General features: G+C 38.3%; 1 protein-coding gene across 6 annotated transcripts in view; it reads left to right on the forward strand.

The window, feature by feature from the left end:
• Nucleotides 1-22,893, forward strand: part of KATNIP (katanin interacting protein) — a 60,234-nt gene that overhangs the window by 23,421 nt on the left and 13,920 nt on the right. For all 6 annotated transcript variants that reach the window (XM_061358207.1, XM_061358205.1, XM_061358204.1 and 3 more), the window contains 6 exons: nucleotides 3,600-4,491; nucleotides 9,027-9,761; nucleotides 10,272-10,480; nucleotides 15,123-15,186; nucleotides 18,209-18,386; nucleotides 20,769-20,934. In XM_061358207.1, coding sequence (XP_061214191.1) covers nucleotides 3,600-4,491; nucleotides 9,027-9,761; nucleotides 10,272-10,480; nucleotides 15,123-15,186; nucleotides 18,209-18,386; nucleotides 20,769-20,934 — 2,244 coding nt within the window. The remainder of the gene's footprint in view (nucleotides 1-3,599; nucleotides 4,492-9,026; nucleotides 9,762-10,271; nucleotides 10,481-15,122; nucleotides 15,187-18,208; nucleotides 18,387-20,768; nucleotides 20,935-22,893) is intronic.

Raw genomic sequence — 22,893 nt, forward strand, 5'->3', positions numbered from 1 at the left:
TCTACACTGACTAAAGAAATGTCTCATTATCCCTAAGATGAAAGAATAATACATAGTTCTGCCTATTTCTGTAGTATGTCATGAGGAAGTTTTGTCTGAGAAATATCAAACAAAAAATATAATTATATAATTAGGAAGCAATTTTCTTCTGCTAATGTAAGTACAGAGCCAGATTTCTGTGTGTTTTTTTTTGTAGTCATTCTAACCTCCTCCTTTCCCTCAAAAACCACGTAAGTGAGAGGTGCCCAAGTACTTCTTCAAAAAATGACCAAAAAATTAATTCAGGCCAGTACTTTTGTATGTTTGAGGTTTAGAGCTGGAGCCTGGAAATAGAAAATATGTCTGAAGGAAGCTGTAATAGATTAAGTCATTGTCATAGGTTTCTTGATTCACTGAGTTACAAAGAAGGTCTCAGAGAATACTTCATCTTGCCTTTATTTACTTCAGATAAGGTCTGAGAATAAGAAGGCAATTTTTAGTCTGCAAGAGGAGATCAAATGTAGGTAAGGGCAGCCAGTTCTTTTCAAGCTTGTCTGAAATATTCAGACATTTTGTAAATGCTTGATACAGTGTTGAAACTGCATTCTTACTTGATGCTATTGAAACTTTTCATAAGATCCAAGATAACATCTATTGCATGTCTTCAGAGAGCTCTGAATGGAATTTATACTTAAATGCATGAAGGTCTTAGTTGTTCTCCAGTGGGATCATTTTCTTCTTCAAGTGATTGCCTGCATGTGTGTCCCTCCTGTATGTATGTTCATGTCCGTTCTCTGGAGTTGGAGATTTTTTTCAGTGCTGGACTACCACTGGAGTGCATTGTCTGAAAGGATACAGGTGCTTTGTTCTAGCCAAGTTAGGTTTGTAGGAGAGCTTTTCTAGTTCTTGACTTCTTTTCCATTGCTCCTTATTTTTCACACTTCCACGAGAAGTCAGACAGGAGCAACTTGAAGTCCTCTGTCCAGATGTAATTTGCAGAAAGGTGCTTCTGGTTTTAAGCTTTGTCCTTTGTGCACAAATGTCACTGAAATAGCCAGAAATACCATCCTTGTTGCTTCACTGAAAAAAACTGTCCCAGCAGGCAGTCTGTGAGGGCTGAAGGTAGAAGCTGGGAAGGAACATCAAGAGAAATTGTAGAACAGTTTTCACCAAATCTTTCAATTTTTTCTTTCTGGCCTTGATTGTACCTACTTGCTTGTTCTGAGACATTGTGCCATTCCAATTTCTCTTCCAGGAGGCAAAAAACCTGCATTGGACAAAGTATTGAGTATTTGTTTACAGGATGGCTTCTTGATGGAATTACTCATTGAGGAAAGGATTTTTCCATCCTCTTCATGCTCGAGGAGAATTAAGCAGTGGTACTAGGAAAGCTAAACATTCTGTGAATGTTTCCTATTGCATCTGATCACTAAGCTACTAGAAGCTCAGAAGAGAGGTGGGAGGGAATGAAAAAGAGCAGTTTTAGTCTTGTGTCTGTTGAGATCTCTTAGTATTCTTCCTCCTTGAGCTTCAGGCTCCTTTGAATTTTGGTGCAAAAGATTTTCATTATTTCTTTTGCTAGTTCCTTTATTAATAGGTTGTTCTGAACTATCATCTGTTACTAATGCCTGCCCCAGTTCCATCTGTCTCTGTTGTCTCAGACACCTCTTTTGCTTCCTACAGTACCTATCCCAGACATTCCAAAACATTAGGGAAGGAGAAGTCATTTCCCACTAACTGGAATAGTAATTTTGAAGTGCCTTAATAGTAATTTTGAAGGCCCTTTTCTGTGCCTGACTGTCCCTCTTTCAGGGACACCATCTCATTCTGCAGTGTTTTCTCAGTACTGGTGGATGCAGAGGGATTAATTTCAAAACATTTTTTTCTTAAGAGGCTGCTGATCTTAATTTAAAAAGATGAAATTAACAAATACTTTACAAAATACAGATGTGTACATTTCTCTGGTTTCATACAGTTTATATCTGTTCTCAGATAAAAATATAGAGTAAGGTTTGAGTATTTCTCAGTAGAGAAACAGCAGTAGAGGCTAGGGTATTTCGTAGATATGTTACAGTTATCCTAAATTCAACTGTGAATATCCAGTATCTCTAGCGTTTAAGAAGGACATAGAAAGATGAAGAAAATAACATCACTGGGGCATCCTGATAGTATTTCTCTTCCCTGTCATCATTTCAGGCAAAGCCATGTATGTATTTCTTAATATATATATTTATTAAAGTGTTTTGATTCCAAATTAGATTAATCTAGTAGTGTTCCTGTTCAAGGGGAAAAAAGATTGTTTTATGTCCAAATGCATTAGTACCAACATATAGCACTTTATGATACTCTAGGAGTAACACAGGCAGTCATGACATAATGGCCAATTAAACTGGGTTTACAGCTGTTCTCTGAGAAGTTAATGAAGGTTGTCTTTTTCTATCAGGAATGTATCAGGAATGTCTCTTGCATTCCTACGCCTACTGTCCTCTTTCAGCTGGAGCTTTCTTATTATGCTTGCATCTTCTGTTTTTCTCCCCGTGTAGGTACATATTATATTTTTCACCTCATACATGTTATAATTTGGAAAGCAGTAGAATGGAATCTATAAAGACTTTTAAGCTATAAAGAGTGCATACAGGAGCAAAGAGAAAAATGTAAGTCAGTATTCAAGAACTGCCATCCAAGAGATGAGCAAGCGGGATGAAACTGAAACTTCTTACTTTCACAAAAAGCTTCTCAGTTTCCATGAAGATAAGGAAGGAACAGAGAGTTTTTAAAGATTCCACATGATGGGCACATTACTGAACTTTAGAGGGCAGAAAGGTGGTGAATTTTGTCCCATCTGCTATATTTTCTGTGAAGATACCAGTATTTTTGTCAGGAGGGAGATGAGGTTAGATGGAAATGCTAAAGAAGGTAGAAAGAACATTAGTTCCTACTGCAATGGAATGAAAAAATCAGGTTTTAGTGGGTGCTATAGAAAAGTAGAACATGGAGATAAAGTTGTGAGTGACAGAGTTGTGTCTGAGGTAAAGGCTTTCTATTTGAAAGGCTAGTTGAGTGTTGGAATAAGCTATCAAGGCAGGTTATTTGAAAACTGTTTTAAACCAGATTTCTTCACAATGGTATAGGTTATTTTACTTTCTTCAGGGCAAAAAGATGGACCTGATGATTTTATTACTATTTTTTTAATGTTCTTTCCATCCCTGTATTTCTGTAACTCTTTTTAAGTCTAGTGGCTTTGATCTGGATGGTTGTTTGCTGTGGAACATGTTGTAAAAGTGGTGAAGGTGCTGAAGCAAAATGTGCCTTTGAAATTTATATCCTGATAAATATAGTTACACTTTTTCACTCAAGCTTTTCTAAATAGTTAAGCCTTCTCAGCCAAAATGGTTCACAGTAGTGTCCAGAAGGGTTTTTAGTCCTTTTAAATAAAACCTTAAGTATTCCACAGTATTTTTCAGTTGTTGGAGCTTTTGATTAAAAGTAGTCAAAAGCATGTTACTGATCCAGGATTTAATTATTTTCATCTGTTTATTGATTAAGTGTTCAAATGTCAGAGTTTCAGAACAGTGATAATGCTTGAACAGATTGGTATCTTCATACTTCTGTTCTTGTAGGACCTTGATGTTGGAGCAAGAAAGGTGAAGTTATATGTTGATGAGAACCTTGTATTTGATGGTGAACTAGAGAGAGCCTCTGGAGATCTCCTCACTGACCGTAGCACTACAATTGACCTTAAAGATCACAAGCAAGATATCTCTGCATATCCTGCAAATGAAATGAAAGAAGTAGATGTACCTGCAGTCACAGAGAAGGAAGCAGAACTACATTTTAAATGCTTACAGTCAGACAGTGCTTCACTGAACTGGAAATCTCTGCCAGAAGAAAATCTTCTTGACCAGAGAATGAAATCGGTCAGCTTTACAAAGAAAAGTTTGTGTGAGGATAATCTGAAAGTGTCACCATCTCAAGTTTGTGTAAAAGGTGCCAAAGAGAATGCAACAGTGCAAGCAGTTATGGAGTGTGTTCAACCTGATGATGAACTTACTTTGAGTGAGCAAATGGAAAAGCTAATAGGAAAAAAATTGCCTGATTCTACAGGTACAATTCCTTCTTGGTTACAGTCATCTTCCCAAGTAACAGGGAATAATCAAGTCACTTCCAGTAAGCAGAAGCCTCCCTGGCTTGCTACAGAACATTGTTCAGGCTTGAGATTTCAAACACAGTCAGATGGAATCATGAAAAACTTTTCGAATCTGACTGATGAGGATGTTAAATATCAGAGAAATGAACTGGGAAGATCCAGTAGTAGAAATGGAAATGGAGATGAGAGATCTCGAATGCTAACCAGGAAGGATGGTGATGTGGGCTTGGACATTTTGGAGCAACCGTCTAACAAAAATCCCTGCAGCTTACAGTACCCTACAAGTGGAAGGAGAAGTGTCAGATGTGTAAAAAAGGGGGGATTAAACACTGTAAGTCTTGGAGAAGGCGGTTCTGCTCTCAAAGGTAAGAGCTCACAATAACAACCTTAGTGCAACTCCTGGCATGTTTTGCATTTTACAGAAGCACAGAATCATTTAGGTGGGAAGAGACCTTTTAAGATTCCTGGAGGAGGTATAGACAGGGAGATTTTAGTTTTGCTGTTTGCTGTATTCAGTTTTTCTCATTCCTACTATGACGATGCTCAGAGTCTCTCTCCTTGTCCTACACCTCATGTGAAATGGTCTTCTGAAAATTTTACATTCTGATTAATGTTTAAAAATTTATTTGGAGGAGATTAAAGTAAATTATATTCTAAAATTTGACAGTTCTGCAGACAGCAAATGTCTGTTAATATCAGAGGTGAAGATCTGCCAAAAGATAGAGTGTTACGTCAAGATAGTGAGGTCACACTCCATTTTACATTTACAAATTTACAGTTTATTTGTGCAGTAGGTTTTTGTCTTTCTCAGTAAGAATATATGCTAAATATATTTATTCAGAGTGAATGGAGAATTGGTCTTATTTTCCCTTCACCACTTGATATACCTCTTCAAAACTCCCTCAGACATCTGTGCTTATTTATGAAGAGTTTTCTAGTAAATTTAGCTGTTACCTGCTCTGTGCTTTTGATTATCCTTGTCATCCTTCTCCAAAACTTTTTTTAGTTTCTCTGGATCCTATTGGAGGTGGAGGATCCAGATTTGTGTAGTTGTGTTCTGCCTCTAGCAGTAGCTGTCAGGATATCCTCAGGGAAGAGTATGAGAACTGGTCAAATTTTGAAGTTCCTACTCTCTCTCAACCTTCAGCATTCTATGGCTAAGAAATTTTCTGGGCATGGGGTAATATTTTTGTGCTTAAATAACACAAGAATAGAATTTCTTATCCACAAGTTCTACTTGGGCTTGCTTTTAAGCAAGTTTTTTGATTTCCATTGCGCAGGATGTATTTTTAATCCTGCCTTTTCAGTTTCAAACCATGGGTCACTCTGATTTCTTTTTTGGAGCCTTCATACCCCTCTTTGGCATTCTGTAATTCTTCAGCATTCAGTAACTTGTCTCAAATGAAGATAGTCTGTCAGGCCAAGGACAAGAAGGCACAAAGAATTGGAAAAAGAGGTTACAAATATACAAATTGAGATTTTGGGGAGTGATTTAACATTAGAACAATTTACATGAAAGTGTAGCTTGCTGTATACTGTATCTGGGCGTTTACATTAAAATTATGGTGATAAAGGACAGGAAATGTGCCTAAATGGAGGAATGCCAGTTGAAATTCAACAGCAGGTACTGCATGAATTTTTCACACAAAGGCAACAAAAATTATTCTTTCTAAACTTAGAATGTCTGAACTTTTCTTTCTCTGCCCCTCTGGAGAAAACAGCAATTTTGTAAGTATATCTGAAATTATACCTCAAAGAAGAAAAGTACGGAAGTAGTTGGAATAACTGCCATTTTCCCTTCGCCCACCACTCACCCATTTGCTGTTTCACACATTTTATAGCATCTTTGTTAGATTAAAAACTTCTCAGCATTATGGAAACTGTACATAAATCCTACTATAGTAATCTCTGTTCAGCTGTAAAAATTGTAACAATTTAGGAGTTTTAATGTAAACTATAAGATGAGGGTTATCATGATTCTAATTACGATGTCCTCTCATTTTGCTCAGAGCAGGTTTTGTCATCTGGTGCTTTAAACTCCCAGTATGTGTTTGTCCCTGGGAAAACTGCATGCCATCTAGCAGCTTTTGTTCTCTCTGTACTATACTGCACAGGATAAAGCCATCTTCAAAGTGGAGCTGAGTGAGCATTAACAACAGGAAAGCAGTTTTAAGTGTTTCCCTAAGAGTGGTGAATTTTAATTGGAGCGGGACTAGGGGAGCTGCAGTTTCCCAACAGTGGAATGTGTCAAAGGGGAGCCTGCACAAGCTCATTTACAATGTCACAGCATGCCTTTGGTCACTAAATGAAGAATAATGAGAACAACAGAAATTAGAAATAGCACGTCCATGCATACTTAGCTCGAGTTAATGTTGCTATGAAAACAGACAATTTTTCTTTGATAACTGTTTAATGTATAAAGGAAATTATGGAAATATGCTGATAAAATTTTGCAAATAACATATAATTTGGGGTATTATGAGTTAAGAAGATTGAAGAACTGCACAGAAAGATGAACTTGAAGATGGGAGTAATAGCAATGGAATGCAATTTGGTAGTCCTGCTTGGAGGGTCATCTGGGGACTAATAACAAAAAATTAAGTTGTAAGCTGAGTAATCATCAATTGCAAATGACCTCGGGAGAGAAGGATCTTGGTTGAGTAGCTGATAACAGATTGACTATGAAACACTAGTGTGACGCAGACGTGATTATAACAGTGCACTCCAAGGATGTATCAGCAGAGGCTTTTCTGTGAGGGAAATGTTAATATCTCAACACAGGCACTCATGAGACATCAGTTGGAAAACTGCAGTTCTGATCATCCATTTTCAGGAAAGCTGATTACAAAGTGGAACAGATATAGAAGAGAGCTTTTAGAATGATTTGGGAAATGAAGCCTGTGATTGAAGCAGGGAAATATGATTGCTATTTATAACTGCTGGGAGTAAAAATGAGATTAACACAACAGAGAGAGAAGAAAGATGTTTTTTTTCAAGCAAGAGTTGCCCCAAAATGTAGTTTAGTAAAGTTTTGAGAGAAATTGTGTGGGGTGTGTTGCCATCAGAAGCAGGACAAGGGACTTGGTGATTAAAGAATCCCCTCCTAAACCCACAGGGTTTGAGGTGTCATTATTTCTTGGGTTTCAGGATAGCATCTATCATACAATCCTCTCAGGCATGCAGAAAGCTGGGAATATGTCTGTAACATCTGCAAGTGAGACACTCATCTGCAGGAAGAGTTTATTGTTCACATGGCTCCAATAAAAAGAATAAATCTTATATTCTAAAAAGTATGTAAGCCTTCACCCATTGACCTTTGCTTTTGGGCTATTCTCTGCTTTCCTTTCAGAGCTCCACTTCTGTTGTCACTCCTTAATGTAGCTAACAAACCTGTTAACCTCCCATTGAAAATCACTCCTATTTAAACAGCTGTAGAAGTGTTTCTGAGTTGCAATCTCTGTGCTGCTTGAAGTACTTAACATTTAAAAAAGAGGGGGGTTTTAAAAAAGGGAAAAACCCCTCCAAAACAAGGCAGACTAATAAATGTCAAATACTCTTCTCTACATGCTTATCCTGAAATTTTCAAACTTTGACATTTTAAAAGTGGTAAATATGCATGCAGTATCTTCTTTAGGTAAATTGTCTTCTCCAGTACTTCCAAACAGGAAGTACTGTTTGGGATCACCCACCCAAAGAGTATCCATATAGAAAATGGTTTGAACAAGAAAGTGACTTATAAATGGCTGATGCTCTGTGAGATACACACCTTTGCTTCCTCTCTGTATTTCCCTTGTGGGGTAAGGAGGAATGGGCAAATTGGTCTCCAGGCTTTCATTCTGAAAGACAGCCTTCTTTCAGGTGGTTTCACATCTGCTTTAAAGTTCTTATTTTTTATCTTTCTTGTCCCAGTGTAAATTATTATTGGCCACGGATAGATTAGGAACATTGCCTCTTTCCCAGTGTTTCCAAAAACAAAGTTAAAAGTTAGTCTTGAGCAGTCTTCTGGGAAAAGATAATTTTGCAGCAATTGGCACTTACTCTTGATAACCATTTGTGTTAGTATCCACTCAAGGACATTGTACAGAAGTAAAATCTAGCCCATGGGCCTGTAATTGTTTAGTACTGTACTTGCTTTTCTTCATTTATTTGAAGAAAATACGTAAGTGACAGCTTTATTGAAAATCTTCGTTATTATCTGCTCTTAATTGTTTTGAGATGGAAATTAAGCAGCTCCCCAGTGCAGTCACAAGGAGGGCATGCTTTTTTCCCACTGTGCCCCTCTAATTGGTCGTCTCCACTGTGTTCCCATTAGATACTTTGTCATTAGCCCCCTTCTGCATCTCACGCTTGCTGAAAAGTGAGAGAAAATATTTGGACATTACCTACATAGAACACAATACTCACCCAATCCTCCTTGTATGCTGAACTTTCTCACCACTTTTCTTTATATACACAAGGTTGACTTTGACAGAAAGCACTATCTTTTCTCTGTAAAGCTTTAGAAACTTAACCAGTTCAGCCATTTCCAACTGTATGAAAGATCTTCTGCAGAAATGCAGACAGATGATTTAAACTATTGTGACAGACAGACAATAAGTATCACTGGGCAAAATCCCAAGTTCTGTAAGTGTTGAGTCAAGAATTTGCAGTCTCAGACTGAGTTGCATTTTGTATCTTGGCATGTGCTCTGCTCTTCAGTAGTTAAAAGTGCTTGTCTAAATGGGGAAGGGAAACTGGTACATGTAGCCTTTCTAATAGGGAGGCAATACAGAAGTGCTACTCTAAAGAGCATTTTACGGTAAAGGAACACTAATAGTAGCAGCATAATTCTGGCAAGTCTGTGTTACAGTGTTTGCTTCCAGTCTTGTTTTTACATGAAATGGCTATGTAATGTTTTCAGGTGATGACTTTTCTATGAAGGACATAGAAACCTCTAGAGTAAAGTGGCGAAATGAAAAAGAACACACTCTGCAGGAGTCCTGGAACTCCTTGGTAAAGTTTAATTATTCCCATCGTGGCCGAATCTCCAACATGGATTTTCAAGGGGACATCTTTGATGAGTTTCTCCATCAACAGAAAATCAACTGGCCTGGAGAATATCAGCAAATGAGAAAAGAGGGACTACAAACACTACCAAAAAAGCAAGAAGGAGAAAATTCTATGGAGGCATATGATGGAAATGATTTTAAAATTCCTGTTTTACCTTATGGACAGCACTTAGTGATAGACATTCAGACAACATGGGGAGACAGACATTATGTTGGTCTTAATGGAATTGAAGTTTTCAGTTCTAAAGGAGAGCCTGTTCAGATTTCAAAAATAACGGCTGAACCACCTGATATAAATATTTTACCAGCTTATGGCAACGATCCCAGAATAATAACCAACCTAATTGATGGCGTAAATCGGACACAGGATGATATGCATCTCTGGCTAGCACCATTTACCCCTGGAAAACCTCACTTCATCTTTATTGACTTTGTGGATTCCTGTCAAGTAGCTATGATTAGGATTTGGAATTATAATAAATCCCGCATACATTCTTTCAGAGGTGTGAAAGACATTATAATGGTGTTAGATGAACAATGCATCTTTAAAGGAGAAATTGCAAAAGCTTCAGGAACCTTATCTGGAGGTATGCTATCATTTCTTACTTTCTTTGTGGAAACAGTAGTACAATACAAACCAATACATTTAGCTTGTTATCACTTTACACTTCAAAGCAAGCAGGCACTATGTATAGTGTTTAGTCTTTTTAATTTCAAAATGTAATGCAAAGCCCAGTAATACATTCTTCAATGAAACTATGAATTTTAGCAGCCTATAGAGCTAATCTCTATTCTTAATGATGGCGTAGCAACAAGGCTGTATTTCAGTCACATCAGATAGACCTGTCTTTTGGAAAAGGTGATGAAGAAGCTTTTCTTCCTATTTTCTTTTACATGTATTTGAAGTTCAACCAAGTTCTCCAGGTTTTTCTACTGTGCAGTATGAATTTGAGAATGAACATACTAATTACATCAGTAGTCAGTATCAATTTACTGTCTGTTGTCTTTAAACGCTACTGCAAATTAAATGTAAGAAGGACCTAAATTGTTTTATCACTCTGTATTCTTCTGTATTTTATTCTGTGTGTTGCCTTCAGCTCCAGAGCACTTTGGGGATACTATATTATTCACTACGGATGATGACATTCTTGAAGCTATATACTGCTATGATGAGACATATGATGGAGAAATGGAAAATGCCAGCTGCCTGAGATACGAGGAAGAGTTAAAGAGGCCAACAACTGCTGATAGGGAGGGAGATCAAAGACCTTTCACACAAGCAGGGTTAAGAACAGAAAATCAACAGGTAGGGGCCTCTATGTTCAGAACTCTCTATAAATGTCTGTCTGAAAGATGACATGGAAATAGTAGAGACTGATTTCCATGGTAAAGCTCTGCAGAAGAGCTAATACTCTCTGTTTTGAAGGTACCTGTTCTTCACCAGCTCAATAATTTATGCAAATTTTTGAAACCCCAAAAGTGCTCAAATTTTTGTTTCCCTGAATGATTAATAAGACTACAAGGAAGACTATACTGGGGTTTTTTAAATCTCTTTGCTTACTCGGACAGAGATTCAAGGAGTTCTATTTGACTGAGGTACTCCTGAGCACTGACAGTGATTTTTACCATAGAGTTAATATATAATGAGTAGCTGTGCTCAGTGTCACTCCAAACCAAAGATTTTTTCCATATTTTTCACACAGAGTGTACTCTTGCTTGTTTCTTCCTCCATAGATGAAGTATTTTATCTGAAAAGGAACTCCCCCTGTGATCCTTCCCCTTAATTTTTCCTCTTTCATTTTTTGACTAACATCTGCACAGGTCTGTGAGCATTTTGCAGCATAAAAATTTTCCTTTCCTATTCCGTACAGTAGGTATTTTACTACTTGGAGGAAGACTGTATTTCCAAGCACTGGAGTCTTGCTCTATGGTTGAGCAAAGATCCTGCAAGATTTTCTTTTCAGGAGGTTGTGGGGCAGTCTTTGACTTGATTTCCATCAAATCTTCTGCTTTCAAAGAATCCTCATGAGCACTTACTGTTGCTTCAATGAGGTTATCTGTTTCTAGGGGACACACTCTTACTTGTAAGTCTGTGAGGACATCAAAACTGAATCAATCTAAATTCCAGTTGGTTCTGCTAAAACGGTCCCAGTGATGTATTGTTCCTAATGAGCCTTATGCTGTTGTCATGCCTTCATGTTCTGTTTTGTCCTCTTCTGCTGGTGGCTTATAAGACAAATGAAGATGTCATGACATTGGAATTTGATCTTACTGTTAAGATCATTGTTGTGGTTTAAGCCCAGCCGGTAACTCAGAACTACACTCTCTCACTCCCCCCTTTTTCCTCCCCCTGCTCCCGGAAGGATGGGGAGGAGAACTGAAAGAATCTTAACTCCCACAGGCTGAGATAAGAACAGTTCAGTAACTGAGGTACAACACAAACCGCTGCTGCTACCACTAATAATAATTATGATAAGGGGAATAACAAGGGGAGAGAATACAATTGCTCACCACTCACTGACTGATACCCAGTCCGATCTGAGCAGTGATCTAGCCCTTTCGGGTAACTCCCTCCAGTTTATGTACTGGGCATGATATGCTGTGGTATGGAATACCTCTTTGGCTAGTTTGGGTCAGGTGTCCTGTCTCTGCTTCCCCCAGCTTCCCATGCCCCTCCTCACTGGCAGAGCATGAGACTGAAAATGTCCTCGATAGGGGTAAACATTACTTAGCAACAACTGAAAACATCGGTGTGTTATCAGTGTTGTTCTCAGATTAAAGTCAAAACCACAGCACTGCACCAGCTACTAAGAAGGAGAAAAATGACTGCTGCAGCTGAACCCAGGACAATCACGAGTCAGTGACTTTAACCCTTTGACATCTCCAGTGCTAGTTAACATTGGCAACAGTAATTTTGTTCCCTTTTTTGCTTGCAGTATCTTAAACTGTTCAGACACCTTATGCAGTGCAGGATTTCATGGACACAAATTGATGTTCACCTTTCTTTTCTTGATTGCTTGTTTATTGTGAGCATTCACCAAGACTTCTTCCATTGCAGAAGCCTAGACCTAGGCTGTTCGGAGCCCCTGCCTTTTATTTTGCTTTTCATCTGTGGTGTTCTTCATACTCTTTCTAAATCTGAAACCTGCTCTATCAGCAGTGGAATGACAAAAGCTATTGTGTCTGAGCCATTTAACTCCCTGATCTCATTCTGTATTTGCTGGGACCATCAAGATTTTGTAGATGGATGCTTATGCTATAAAATGATACAGATCTAGTAGATGATTTGTCTTCCCCAGCATAACATTGTAATTCAGACTGGTATTGGGTTTAAAATGTCTCTACCTGTTGATCACTCACCCTTTTTTCCTGTAGCATGTTCAGTGGATGAAAACAGTGTTTTACTGCACTGAGTACAGAACTTTTGAAAAGCTTTTAAGAAGTGTCTTACTTTCTTGTTAATATTATCCATGGTCATCTGTCTTTCCCGTGACTTCAGTAAACCTTAATACATTAACTTTTATAGGAGGTCAGACTGGTAACTAGGGTGTTTGACCTGACTCTGACTGTGACCAACAGTGGATGCCTAGGGAGAATGAAAGAATAGAGCAAACATGCAGTGGCATTTCTCTGAAACACTCATCCAGCCCTTAGAAATTTGTCTTACAAGGACTTTTTGACTTCACCTTTGTGTTTAGTATCCTGCCATGGATTTTTATTACATTATTTCATCCATTAGCTTTTTGAAGCCGTGTGCACTTGTACAATTTGCAGTGCTCTGTATTGTTTCCCAGCTTAACTTGCATAGCACAACGAACATCTTTATGTTTGTCTCTAGGTTCATTTAATGTCCCTTAGGTTTTGTTTTAGAAGAAACTAAATTATTTCCCATTCCCTTCTTCAAACCACTCAAGAGATTTATGCCCCTCTGCTACAGTCTCTTCTAAATCTCTGTTTTCCAGAATGGCTAGTCCTACTTCAGTTACTTGTCACATGGAAGGTGGTATATTATGGTTAAGCATAAGACCACGGTAATACTTTCTACTTTTTACTGCTTTTCCAAGAACTCCTGTACTATGGTGGTATTTTGTTCTAGCCATAAGGATCTAAGACATGGGTAGGACAGTGTTCACAAGCCGAAGTGATTGAAATAGTAGAAAATAAGACCATATCTGAAAGAAAAGATAGTGGGCACCAGTGGAATGAAGGAATCTAAGTAGCCAATAAAGGAGGAAGGAGGAGAAAGAGGTGATAAGGTGGCTTGGCACAGGTGGTTTATGATCTGCAAAGGAGGGCATTATTCCGCCTTCTGTAAGACTGGTAGCTTTGTCGCATCCATGGGTTTTGATAGTATTGTTGCAAATTTTTATTCTCAGGCTGGTCTTCTTAAGTTGCTCTGAGGAAAAGGCATCAGGCATCAAAGAGAGAGTCACTGTTTGCAAGAAAGGTACCCCCAAAAGGAGGGTTTTTTTTCCACCTTTTGTAGGTTATCTATATGCATTTATTTCAGTGCACAGTTCTTGCTCAGTTTCACCTACTTAATTACCTCAAGGACATTTGTTATTACAAGAAGTATATTGCCATCTGGGATGTCAGTGGTTATACTGCAGAGATCTAATATAACAGTAAGAGAAAAGTGTTGACAAGTCTTTTATTCCTTTTTTTTTTTTTAGGTGTAGTGTAGGTCCATTTGGTGTATTCTTGGTGACAGGGAGTCTCTACTTCAAGTGGTAAATAAAACTGTAGTTAAGAAGTCTGCACTAAGAGTCCGGATTTTCCTATTTGGCTTTTTGACTACTAATGAAGATTGAGCTAATGTTTTTGTAGAACTATTTAAAATAATGCCAAGATTTCATTCTACTCTGCTATTGTTTGGAGCCTAATACTGTATATGTAAATTTAGGATTGTTTTCCTCACATGTAGCATTTTTATGTTTGCCTGTAGTGAACATAATTAAGCATTTTATCATGCTCACTCAATGAAATTGAGCCTGTCTGAACCCTTTGCAGTTCTCCTTAGTCTTTAATACCCTTATTGCCCCAGTATGATCAGCAGATCTTATCATCTGTTTATTAACTTTCTGCTTTGCTGTGTTGAATAGCATAACCTACTATTAATTAGTATTGTCAAAGAGCAGATGCAAGCTTTTGGACACATTTTCTTGTTTGCTCCGGCCTTGAGAAGAAGCTGTGGTGGCACTGTCTGAGGTCTTAACTTCCTCCCAGACTTCTTGTCTCAGCAGCGTATTTGCAGTATGCAAATACAGCATGTTATCATTTGCATGGCAGTCTGTAGGTAAAGAGTGACTTAAGAATTTCAAACTCGTCCTGAACAGGTAGCCCACACGAGGGAGTCTGATATTTAATACTCCTATGTGCACTAACAAAAAAATACCAAACTAACAGTCTTGACTTTCTAAGCATCCAGGTGATCTACATTTTGGGGTACGTTTTCCTTTTTTTCAGGACACTCTGACTGGTGAAGCCAGGGGGAGATTTCCCTGCCAGTATTTAAGGCTAGGTTGGATGGAGGCTTGGGTGACATGGTTTAGTGCGAGATATCCCTGCCCATGGCAGGAGGGTTAGAACTAGATGATCTTAAGGTCCTTTCCAACCCTAACTATTATATGATTTTATGATTCTATGACATACAAAAGGCTGGATGTAAAAATTAAAACAAAACAAAAACCCCAGCAAAATCAAGAAACAGGAAAAAAACCCCAAACAAAACCACCAGCCTCCTCCCCTTTATAAACAATATGCCTGTAATGTATATATGTTATATATAGTCTTCAAGGCCAGGTTGGACAGGGCCTTGGGTGGCATGGTTTGGTGGGATGTGTCCCTGCCCACAGCAGGGGGGTTGGAACTAGATGATCTTAAGGTCCTTTCCAACCCTAAATGTTCTATGATTCTATATTCATTGCATCTATTGGTTTACTTTTTAGGTTCAAGAGCCAGACCCTCTCTCTGAATATGTATCCAAGGAATCAGGAATATTTACTGGAAAATGTAAGTTCTTACATTTACTTCTTGCCTAACCATTTTCTCCCCTAACATTTTATCATGGAGGATCTGATTGTCTGAGCTGTACAGAACTTTGTAACAGATGTCAGGTCTAGAATAAAGAAGATTAATTGGAAGGCCACAGTAAACAAAGGCAGAAGCTTTGTTACTTTGTTACTATGGCTTTTAGAACATTGTATCATAACAGTTGGGTTTTAATCTCAGAAAAACAACACTAGCCATTTGCCTAGTCCCTGAATGGGATTTTTAATAGCTCTGTCCCTTACACAGTAATTCTCTCCCAGTCCTATGTATTTATGTAAGACTGAATTTCTCAGATCAGATTGACAACAGAAACCAGTCAGTAAAGCTAGACCAGAATCTTATATCCATACTTAAAGTACCTGATTTCTTTATCCTGTACTAAAACAACTCTCTGTGGGCCTTTAAGTTATTTTCTGGGTGGCTCAGAATTTTCAGTATCAATTCCTGGTCCTTTCATCAGCACAAGAGAAATAGGATTCTGTGGAGTGGTCCCTTAGACCTGGAGTGAGAGTGCTCTTGATTCTTCTGGTTTGAGGGAATTAGTGGGAATTACAAAAATCTTAGGATCAATACTGCCCTCTTCACCTGGCACTCCTGTAGTAAATCGTGCATAGAGGCACTGAGGATTTGTATCCTTGACCTGCTGTAGGTAGTTTTTCTCTCTTTCATCTTTTTACCAGTCATGATGCCAAGGAGAAATAGTGTCTCAAAATGTGATGATCACTGGTGCAAAGTCCAGGTAGTGGCTGGTTACTAGCAGTGTCCCCCAGCGGTCAATACTATCATAGTCTACACTGATTAATGTCTTTTTCCTTTTTCAAGAATTTGGATGGTGTGATAAAGTGCAATCCCAGCAAGGTTGTGGATGATGTTAAACAGAGGGGAGTGGCTGATAAGCTGGAGGCAAGGCTATTCTTCAGAGGTACCTCAGCAGGCCCGAATACATGATAACTTCATGATGTTACCCAATGTAACCTCATGAAATTCAGGGCAAATACACAGACCTGCAGGTGGGATGTAAAAACCCTTGCCACAGGACAGGCTGGGGGCCAGCTAGCTAAGAAGCAGCTTTGCACTGATGGATCTGAAGTCCTTGTAAACCACAAGCTGAAAATGAGCCAGCAGTGTGGCCTTGCAGTAAAGGCAGACAGCTGCCTCCTGGGATCTAAGAGTGCAGCCAGCAGGGCAGGGGAAAAAAGATTCTTTCCCTGTATTTGACACTTATGAGGCTGTACTTGGAGTACTATTAAGTATGGAGCTCCCTAGAACAGGAAGAAAATTTACCTACTGGTGCAAGTCTGGTGGAGGAGCATGACCAAGATATTCAGGCAGCTGGAGTCCCTGATGTGTGAGAAAAGCATGAAAGGCCTGCCTTGGTTTATTCATCCTAGAGAAGAGAAGGTGAAGGGGAGATCTTCTTGCTGTCTATAACTATCAGGAGGGCGTAGAAAGGACAGATCCAGGCTATTCTGAGGCATGGTAATAGGATTCGGTTTAGAGGCAGCAGAAAAAACAAGGTAGAAAACAAGAATTTCCAATTAAGTATTAGGAAATCTTTTCCACCCTGAGGGCAGTCAAACACTGGAACAGGAGTCCAGAGAGATTTTGAATCTGGCAGTCTTAGAGACATTCAGACTTCAACTGGATAAGCTCCTGAGATACCTGATCTCATGACCTTGCCCTGAGCTTGAAGTTGGGAGTACAGGCCTCCAGAGGACCCTTCCACCCTTCATCATTTTGAGAACCTATGAAGGCATTGATACAGTGATGTAGATACTAAACCTTGTGTGGATAACTGCTTCCCCCTATCTTTTCCCTTTTGTTTGAAAATACACTTCAGTTTTGCCTGAGAACTCTTCACACTTGTACACGAAGCAAATTTAGTCTTAGCAATGGCCTTGAGAATAGCGTTTAATATCAGTGTAGCCACAGCTCCAAACTTGTCAGCTAATAGAACTCTTTGTTTCTTAGTGTCCTTGCAAATGCTAATGAGATCTTAACAGCCAAGTGAATTTATGTGTATATCAAGAAAGTCTTGTGTAAATTACTATGGCTATTTATAGGTAATTGGGCTGGATGGCTTAATAGTTTTAATGCTTGTTTGTTTTACAGGGAATCATGACTAAATGATGCTTCTTTAGACATTATCCAACCAGATTATTTCTGGGCTTTTCTAATGTGTGAAATAAAAGGTATTTTTTAATTTACACTGAGGGATTTTCATAGAGCCTGATCGGATTGGAATATTACTTGTTAAATTGTATATGCTACTTAGGTTTTTTTTTTTAGTAAGGCATGAAACAGGTGAACCTGAAGATACACGTACAATCTTTTGTCTGCCCGATTTTTCTTTTCCTGTTTATTTTCTGGAGATGCAAGCAAATCGACATTGCTGTTTTTCACTAATGCTGACCCTAAAAATACTTCCATATGTCCAGTTTTGACATGAAGACACATTAGTGAACCATATTTTTTTTTTGATTTAACTACAAGTTAGTGTTCTCTATCAGTTTATTGATTTATGAGAAACTGGATTTATATGAATCTATATAGTCATTTATCTGAGAAAAAATGATAGATAGACTTCAGACTAATAGGTCTGCTCTCTGCATAATCACAAAATCTGTCATGTACCTACTTAAATGTATCGTTCAATTGCTGTCTGTTTGCAAGTCTAAGTAATGAGATACTTGATAACATGATTTATTGGGATTTGTATAGTTAAGATTGAACAAGATGTTGGTAGCCCACTAAAGGGGTCTGTCACAGGTTTACAGAAGATACTATGCTATTACATGGAGGTAGGTATGCAGAGCAGGAAGTATCCAAATACAGCATAGCAAGTTATATAATCTAAACGAAATGCATGTACTGCTAATTGCTGGAGGTTGCATGCATGCTTATATTGGCTCATGCTTATATTTGCTTCTTACTTCAAACTACTCAGTATGTGTATAGATTATATCTATATTCTTTTATATAGGCCTGCAACTGAATTTTACCATGACCTGGGGAGACTGTCATTACCTTGGACTGACAGGATTTGAAGTGATAGGAAAGAATGGTCATGCATTAAAAATAAGTACAGAACAGATTTCTGCTTCACCCCAAGACTTGAATGATCTTCCAGAGTATGCAGGAGATTCCAGAACATTAGAGAAGTAAGTAATGAAAGAGTTGGATTGTCCAAGCATTTTCTGCAGGGCTCTTTGTATTTGTGCCTGTTGTTTTGACAAATGGTTTTGTTTATTGATTTTAGAGGCATTTTACATCAGACTTTATAAAGCTACTGAATTATATAAACTTCTAACACATGTTAATGCGAAATGATTTTCATACCACCACTGTTCATTCTTGGATGTCACAAGCTACCCAGGAACAGCTTGTTGTAGAAACATGAATGAGATGTTTCCAAAAGATGGTGCTTGAGTTAGGAGATGGCAACATGCCTGGTTGGTATCTCTGCTAAGGACTTTCTAGGCAGGAATGTGGGCGTTCTGTAGCATCTGTCTATGCATATGCAATGATATTTATGCAGGCTTTCTGGTTAACTTCAAGGAAAAATTTCAACTTAGCAAAGTGTGAGGATGTGTTAGGGAATTGCACAAACAGGTGCCATTCTGTTGGTAATTCCACAGCTTTTTTTTTTTTTTTTTCCTTTTTTGGGTGTAATTCTAATAAAGTTTTATTCATTGACAAGGATACTTTCTCAAATTAACTTGTACTTCCTAAATGATAGCAGTATAGAAATCATGTGTTATGGGTCTGGACAGGACATGGTATTTGGTTGTTATTGAAGCTGCATCCTGTTGTTTCTGAGTTGTATCTCTCTTTTAAAGGGTATTTTCAGTTGTAATCCTGTCCTCTGGCATTTTTGTGCTCTGTGAATTTTATGAATTAGGACTTGTCTTTTCAACGTCTTTGTGGATTCTTCCTTAGAATGTTGTTTTTATCTACATGTACACTAACTTTGTAATTTCTCCTAATCTGATTTACACAGATGTCAAGCTTAGTTGTATATAATTCCTCAGTTCTTCTGTCTGTATGAAAATCTCTCTGTAGGCATCAAGATCTAAGAAATCTTCCCATGACATCCCCGGTGATGAATAGATCCTGGTGGTGGATTCTCTCCATATTCCACCATAATGGACCCAGTTGCAAAGAGTCCATTTAGCTTCTCTGTTGGTGTCTTACCTTCTGTGAATGCCTCTTTTACAGCCCCATTGTCTGTTTACCCTACAGAATTTCTGGCAGGCTTTCTGCTCCTGATGTATTTGAGGAATTTTATTTATGGTACCTTTTGCTTGCTAGCCTTCATACTCTTTTTTGGCCTGTGCATATGCATTTAGACTTCCAGAGTTATGATCCAGTCAAGTTAGAGTTTTCTGATCATGAATTTTGTTGAAAGATGGATTGTAATAACTTTCTTTATCCTGCCACTGAGCCAGTTTAGCTTTGATTTTTCAAGTCCTCCATCTTTCCAACATGTTTCTTAGTAAGTGGGATACATTTGTTCTGTACTTCCAGTATGATATCCCTTCATGTTCTCTGTGTTATGTATAATGGTTATTTTTTTTTATGTATTTAATAATGTTTCTTAAGAACCTTTTTGGGCACAAGCATGTTGAGTATAAGTATACTACAGTGCTCTTCAACTGTAGCATTTGGAATAGGTCCTGTGCACTATACAGGACCTAGTCAAGGGTTATATCTTCTCTCATGGTCTCCCTAATTGGCTTCTCTGTGAAAGAGTCATTATTCGAATCTTCGTATTTAAGCAACTTCCAAGTCTGGCACTCATATTCCATTAAACTTTTAAATAAATAGTAAGTACATTGGGTGTTTTACCAAAGTGATTACAGTGGACAATTAGTTCATATTCTCCTTTACTCCATCTTTGTATGCCATAGTTTGTGGTAGAATATAAAGTCAGGATTCCAAACTGAGGAAATAACGGAATTAGCTTTAGGCAGCTTCAAGTCTGTGCTTTTATGAAAAGATGTTGTCACACTGGTAGAAAGCTCTTTTGAGAAAGTAGAACTATGCCTGTGTGCATGAAGGAGGGTGTGAACAAACTCTGCTTCTCCAGGTTATCCAGCTGCCATCTAGCTCCTTGTCAGATTCATGATAGTTGCATTGGCAGCACACTGCAGAGTGCCAGATATACTAGTGTAGGCATAGGACTATATTAATAAGTTGTATTGTGTTTGAGCCTTTTGCCTTTTGCCATTTTGGTAGAAAGGCAGTTGAGCTTTCCTCTGCCTGCCCCTGACCACACAGAAAACCGAAGGAGTTTTCTGTTTTTCCTCGAACAGACCCAACTAAAAGAAGTACTGCTTTATCTTCCCCATTGTCCTTAATTCAACAATTGCCTGCTATTTTTGATGTTTATTGTGCTTTTTAGTTGCATACACATGGGCACAGTAAGCCCTGGAAGCTGTAAGTAACATATAGGAAAAAAATAAACACCTAGTAAAGCGCCTGATTTTCATGAGAAAAGCAAGCTTTTCCTTTTTGCAGCTAATGGATTTTTCTCCTTGTAGGTTAATAGATGGGACTAATATCACAGTAGAGGATGACCATATGTGGCTCATTCCCTTCTCTTTTGGAGAAGATCATCTGCTCACAATCCATTTTGATAAAATTGAAAGTATTGCAGGGCTTCGCTTTTGGAACTATAATAAATCTCCAGAGGATACCTATAGAGGGGTAAGTAAAAGCAAAGGAGCACTGCCAGCAAAAATATACAGTAGTGCATTGGAAAATTGGTACTGTGATGAATGAATATAGCTGCCTTAATGGAACACCATAAATCTTTCTAGATTGTCTGAGTCTGAATTTTGTGGCAGGTATAATGCATTTCTGTCTCCACAAACAGCAAATATTGAAAAAAAGCCAGAGATAGTTTAAAGAAGTCTTCATGGCTGATTTTTCTAAGAGACACATACTATTTTCAAGATATATGGTTCTGAAGTGGTATCCTTTCAATATCCAGTATTTAGGCCTACCATATGATTATTTCCTAGAATACAGGGAGTGGCAGAACAAGGACATTTCTCTAATAGAAACTCTGTTTAGGTAAGTTATAGAAGGCCAGTCAATCAATACTACCTTTTCCAAGAAGCAAGAAGAGTCTCTACAACTCTAATGTTTATTAGAGAAAGTTGACATCTTCAGACAGCTTAGTGAACTACCGTAGCTAAAATTGTATAACATATCTCCTCTCTTTTTTTTTTTTTTTTTGGTCAAATTGCTTGGTTTGTATGTTCTTCATATTGAATTCTTGGAATTGACTGTGAGATTGTGTTACATCATTTCCCTGCTTATTCTCAGAAGCTATGCATGCATTTGTAATGACAATGAAGAGGTAGTTGCTGTTCACGGCATAGAAAGTTTATGAATCCATTTGTTTCCAGATTTTCCCCTTGACATATAACGGTTACATCCTTGATGTCAAACTCAAGTCAATAGATAAAAAAAATGTTGGTATGTGTTAAACCAGAGAGAGACGGAACAAAAAGGATCAGTTCTGGAAAAAAAATAATACTGAAGTCGGAGGCATGGATTCTTCCTAGGATTGGGCGAGTCAGTGTCAAAAGTTGCAAAACTGCTTCTTTGTGTAAATTTACCCTTCAGGAATTACTTTAATACAAACACTACATAAATGTGTGTCAAGGTGTTCCATCTCCACAACAAGAGCCCTGGCATCTTTTAATATCAGCATGGGATCTTGATGAGTGCCCAAGACTGGCCAAAGACTCCCAGAGGGCCAGAGTGTAAGATCTTTCATTGAAGCCACAATCAATTAAGAGACTTTAACATATGGCGCCCAATTTTGTAATACATGTCATTAACCCAATGTGTTTGACACATGGCAAGGTTAAGGAGCACATTAAGCTTACCATCTAAACATACCCCCTGTATAACAACAGGGGATTTTTCATTAAAATTTCTGCCCTGGTTTCAGCTGGGATAGAATTCATTTTCTTCCTAGTAGCTGTTACAGTGCTGTGCTTTGGATTTAGGATGAGAATAATGTTGGTAAAACACTGACGTTTTAATTATTGCTGAGCAGCACTTACACAGAGTCAAGGCCTTTTCTGCTTCTCACCCCAGCGAGGAGGCTGGGGATGCACAAGGAGCTGGGAGGGGACATAGCCAGGACAACCAACCTGGACTGACCAAAGGGACATCATCTAGTGCCATATGACAGCATGTAGAGCTGGGGGGAGTTGGCAGGGTATGAATTTTCATACCAGATCAACTCCCTGTATGTGTCTCAGTTATTAAAGGAGGGAAAGAAATACCCAAATCCCTAGAATCTAATATGGAATTTGTTTTTTGAGGAAAAACCACGAAAGAAAAAAAACACAGTTTACTTTGCTTAGGTAGAAAAAAGAAGTGAGTCTGCTAAAGCTTGCAGTTGGCATAGCAGGTCCTATAACAGTTTGTGGGTACAATTTAAATGAGTTCATACCTATGGGCCTATAAAAGGATGAAAAAAATATTTGGAAAACTGAAGATGCAAGATACCTGCTTGGCCATGGTATAGAGGCTGTAGAGTGTTTACCTAGGGCATCATGACATCTGTTTCTTGAAGTATTGCTGTTCATTCTAAGAACCAGTCCCTGGGTAAGAGATCTAATGATTTCCTAGGCAGCTGTAGAC

The sequence above is a fragment of the Neopsephotus bourkii genome, unplaced genomic scaffold, assembly GCF_033783945.1.
Source record: "Neopsephotus bourkii isolate Nb327-2 ecotype Australia unplaced genomic scaffold, CSIRO-AGI_Nbou_v1 NB_940, whole genome shotgun sequence".
NCBI classification, from domain to species: Eukaryota; Metazoa; Chordata; class Aves; order Psittaciformes; family Psittacidae; genus Neopsephotus; species Neopsephotus bourkii.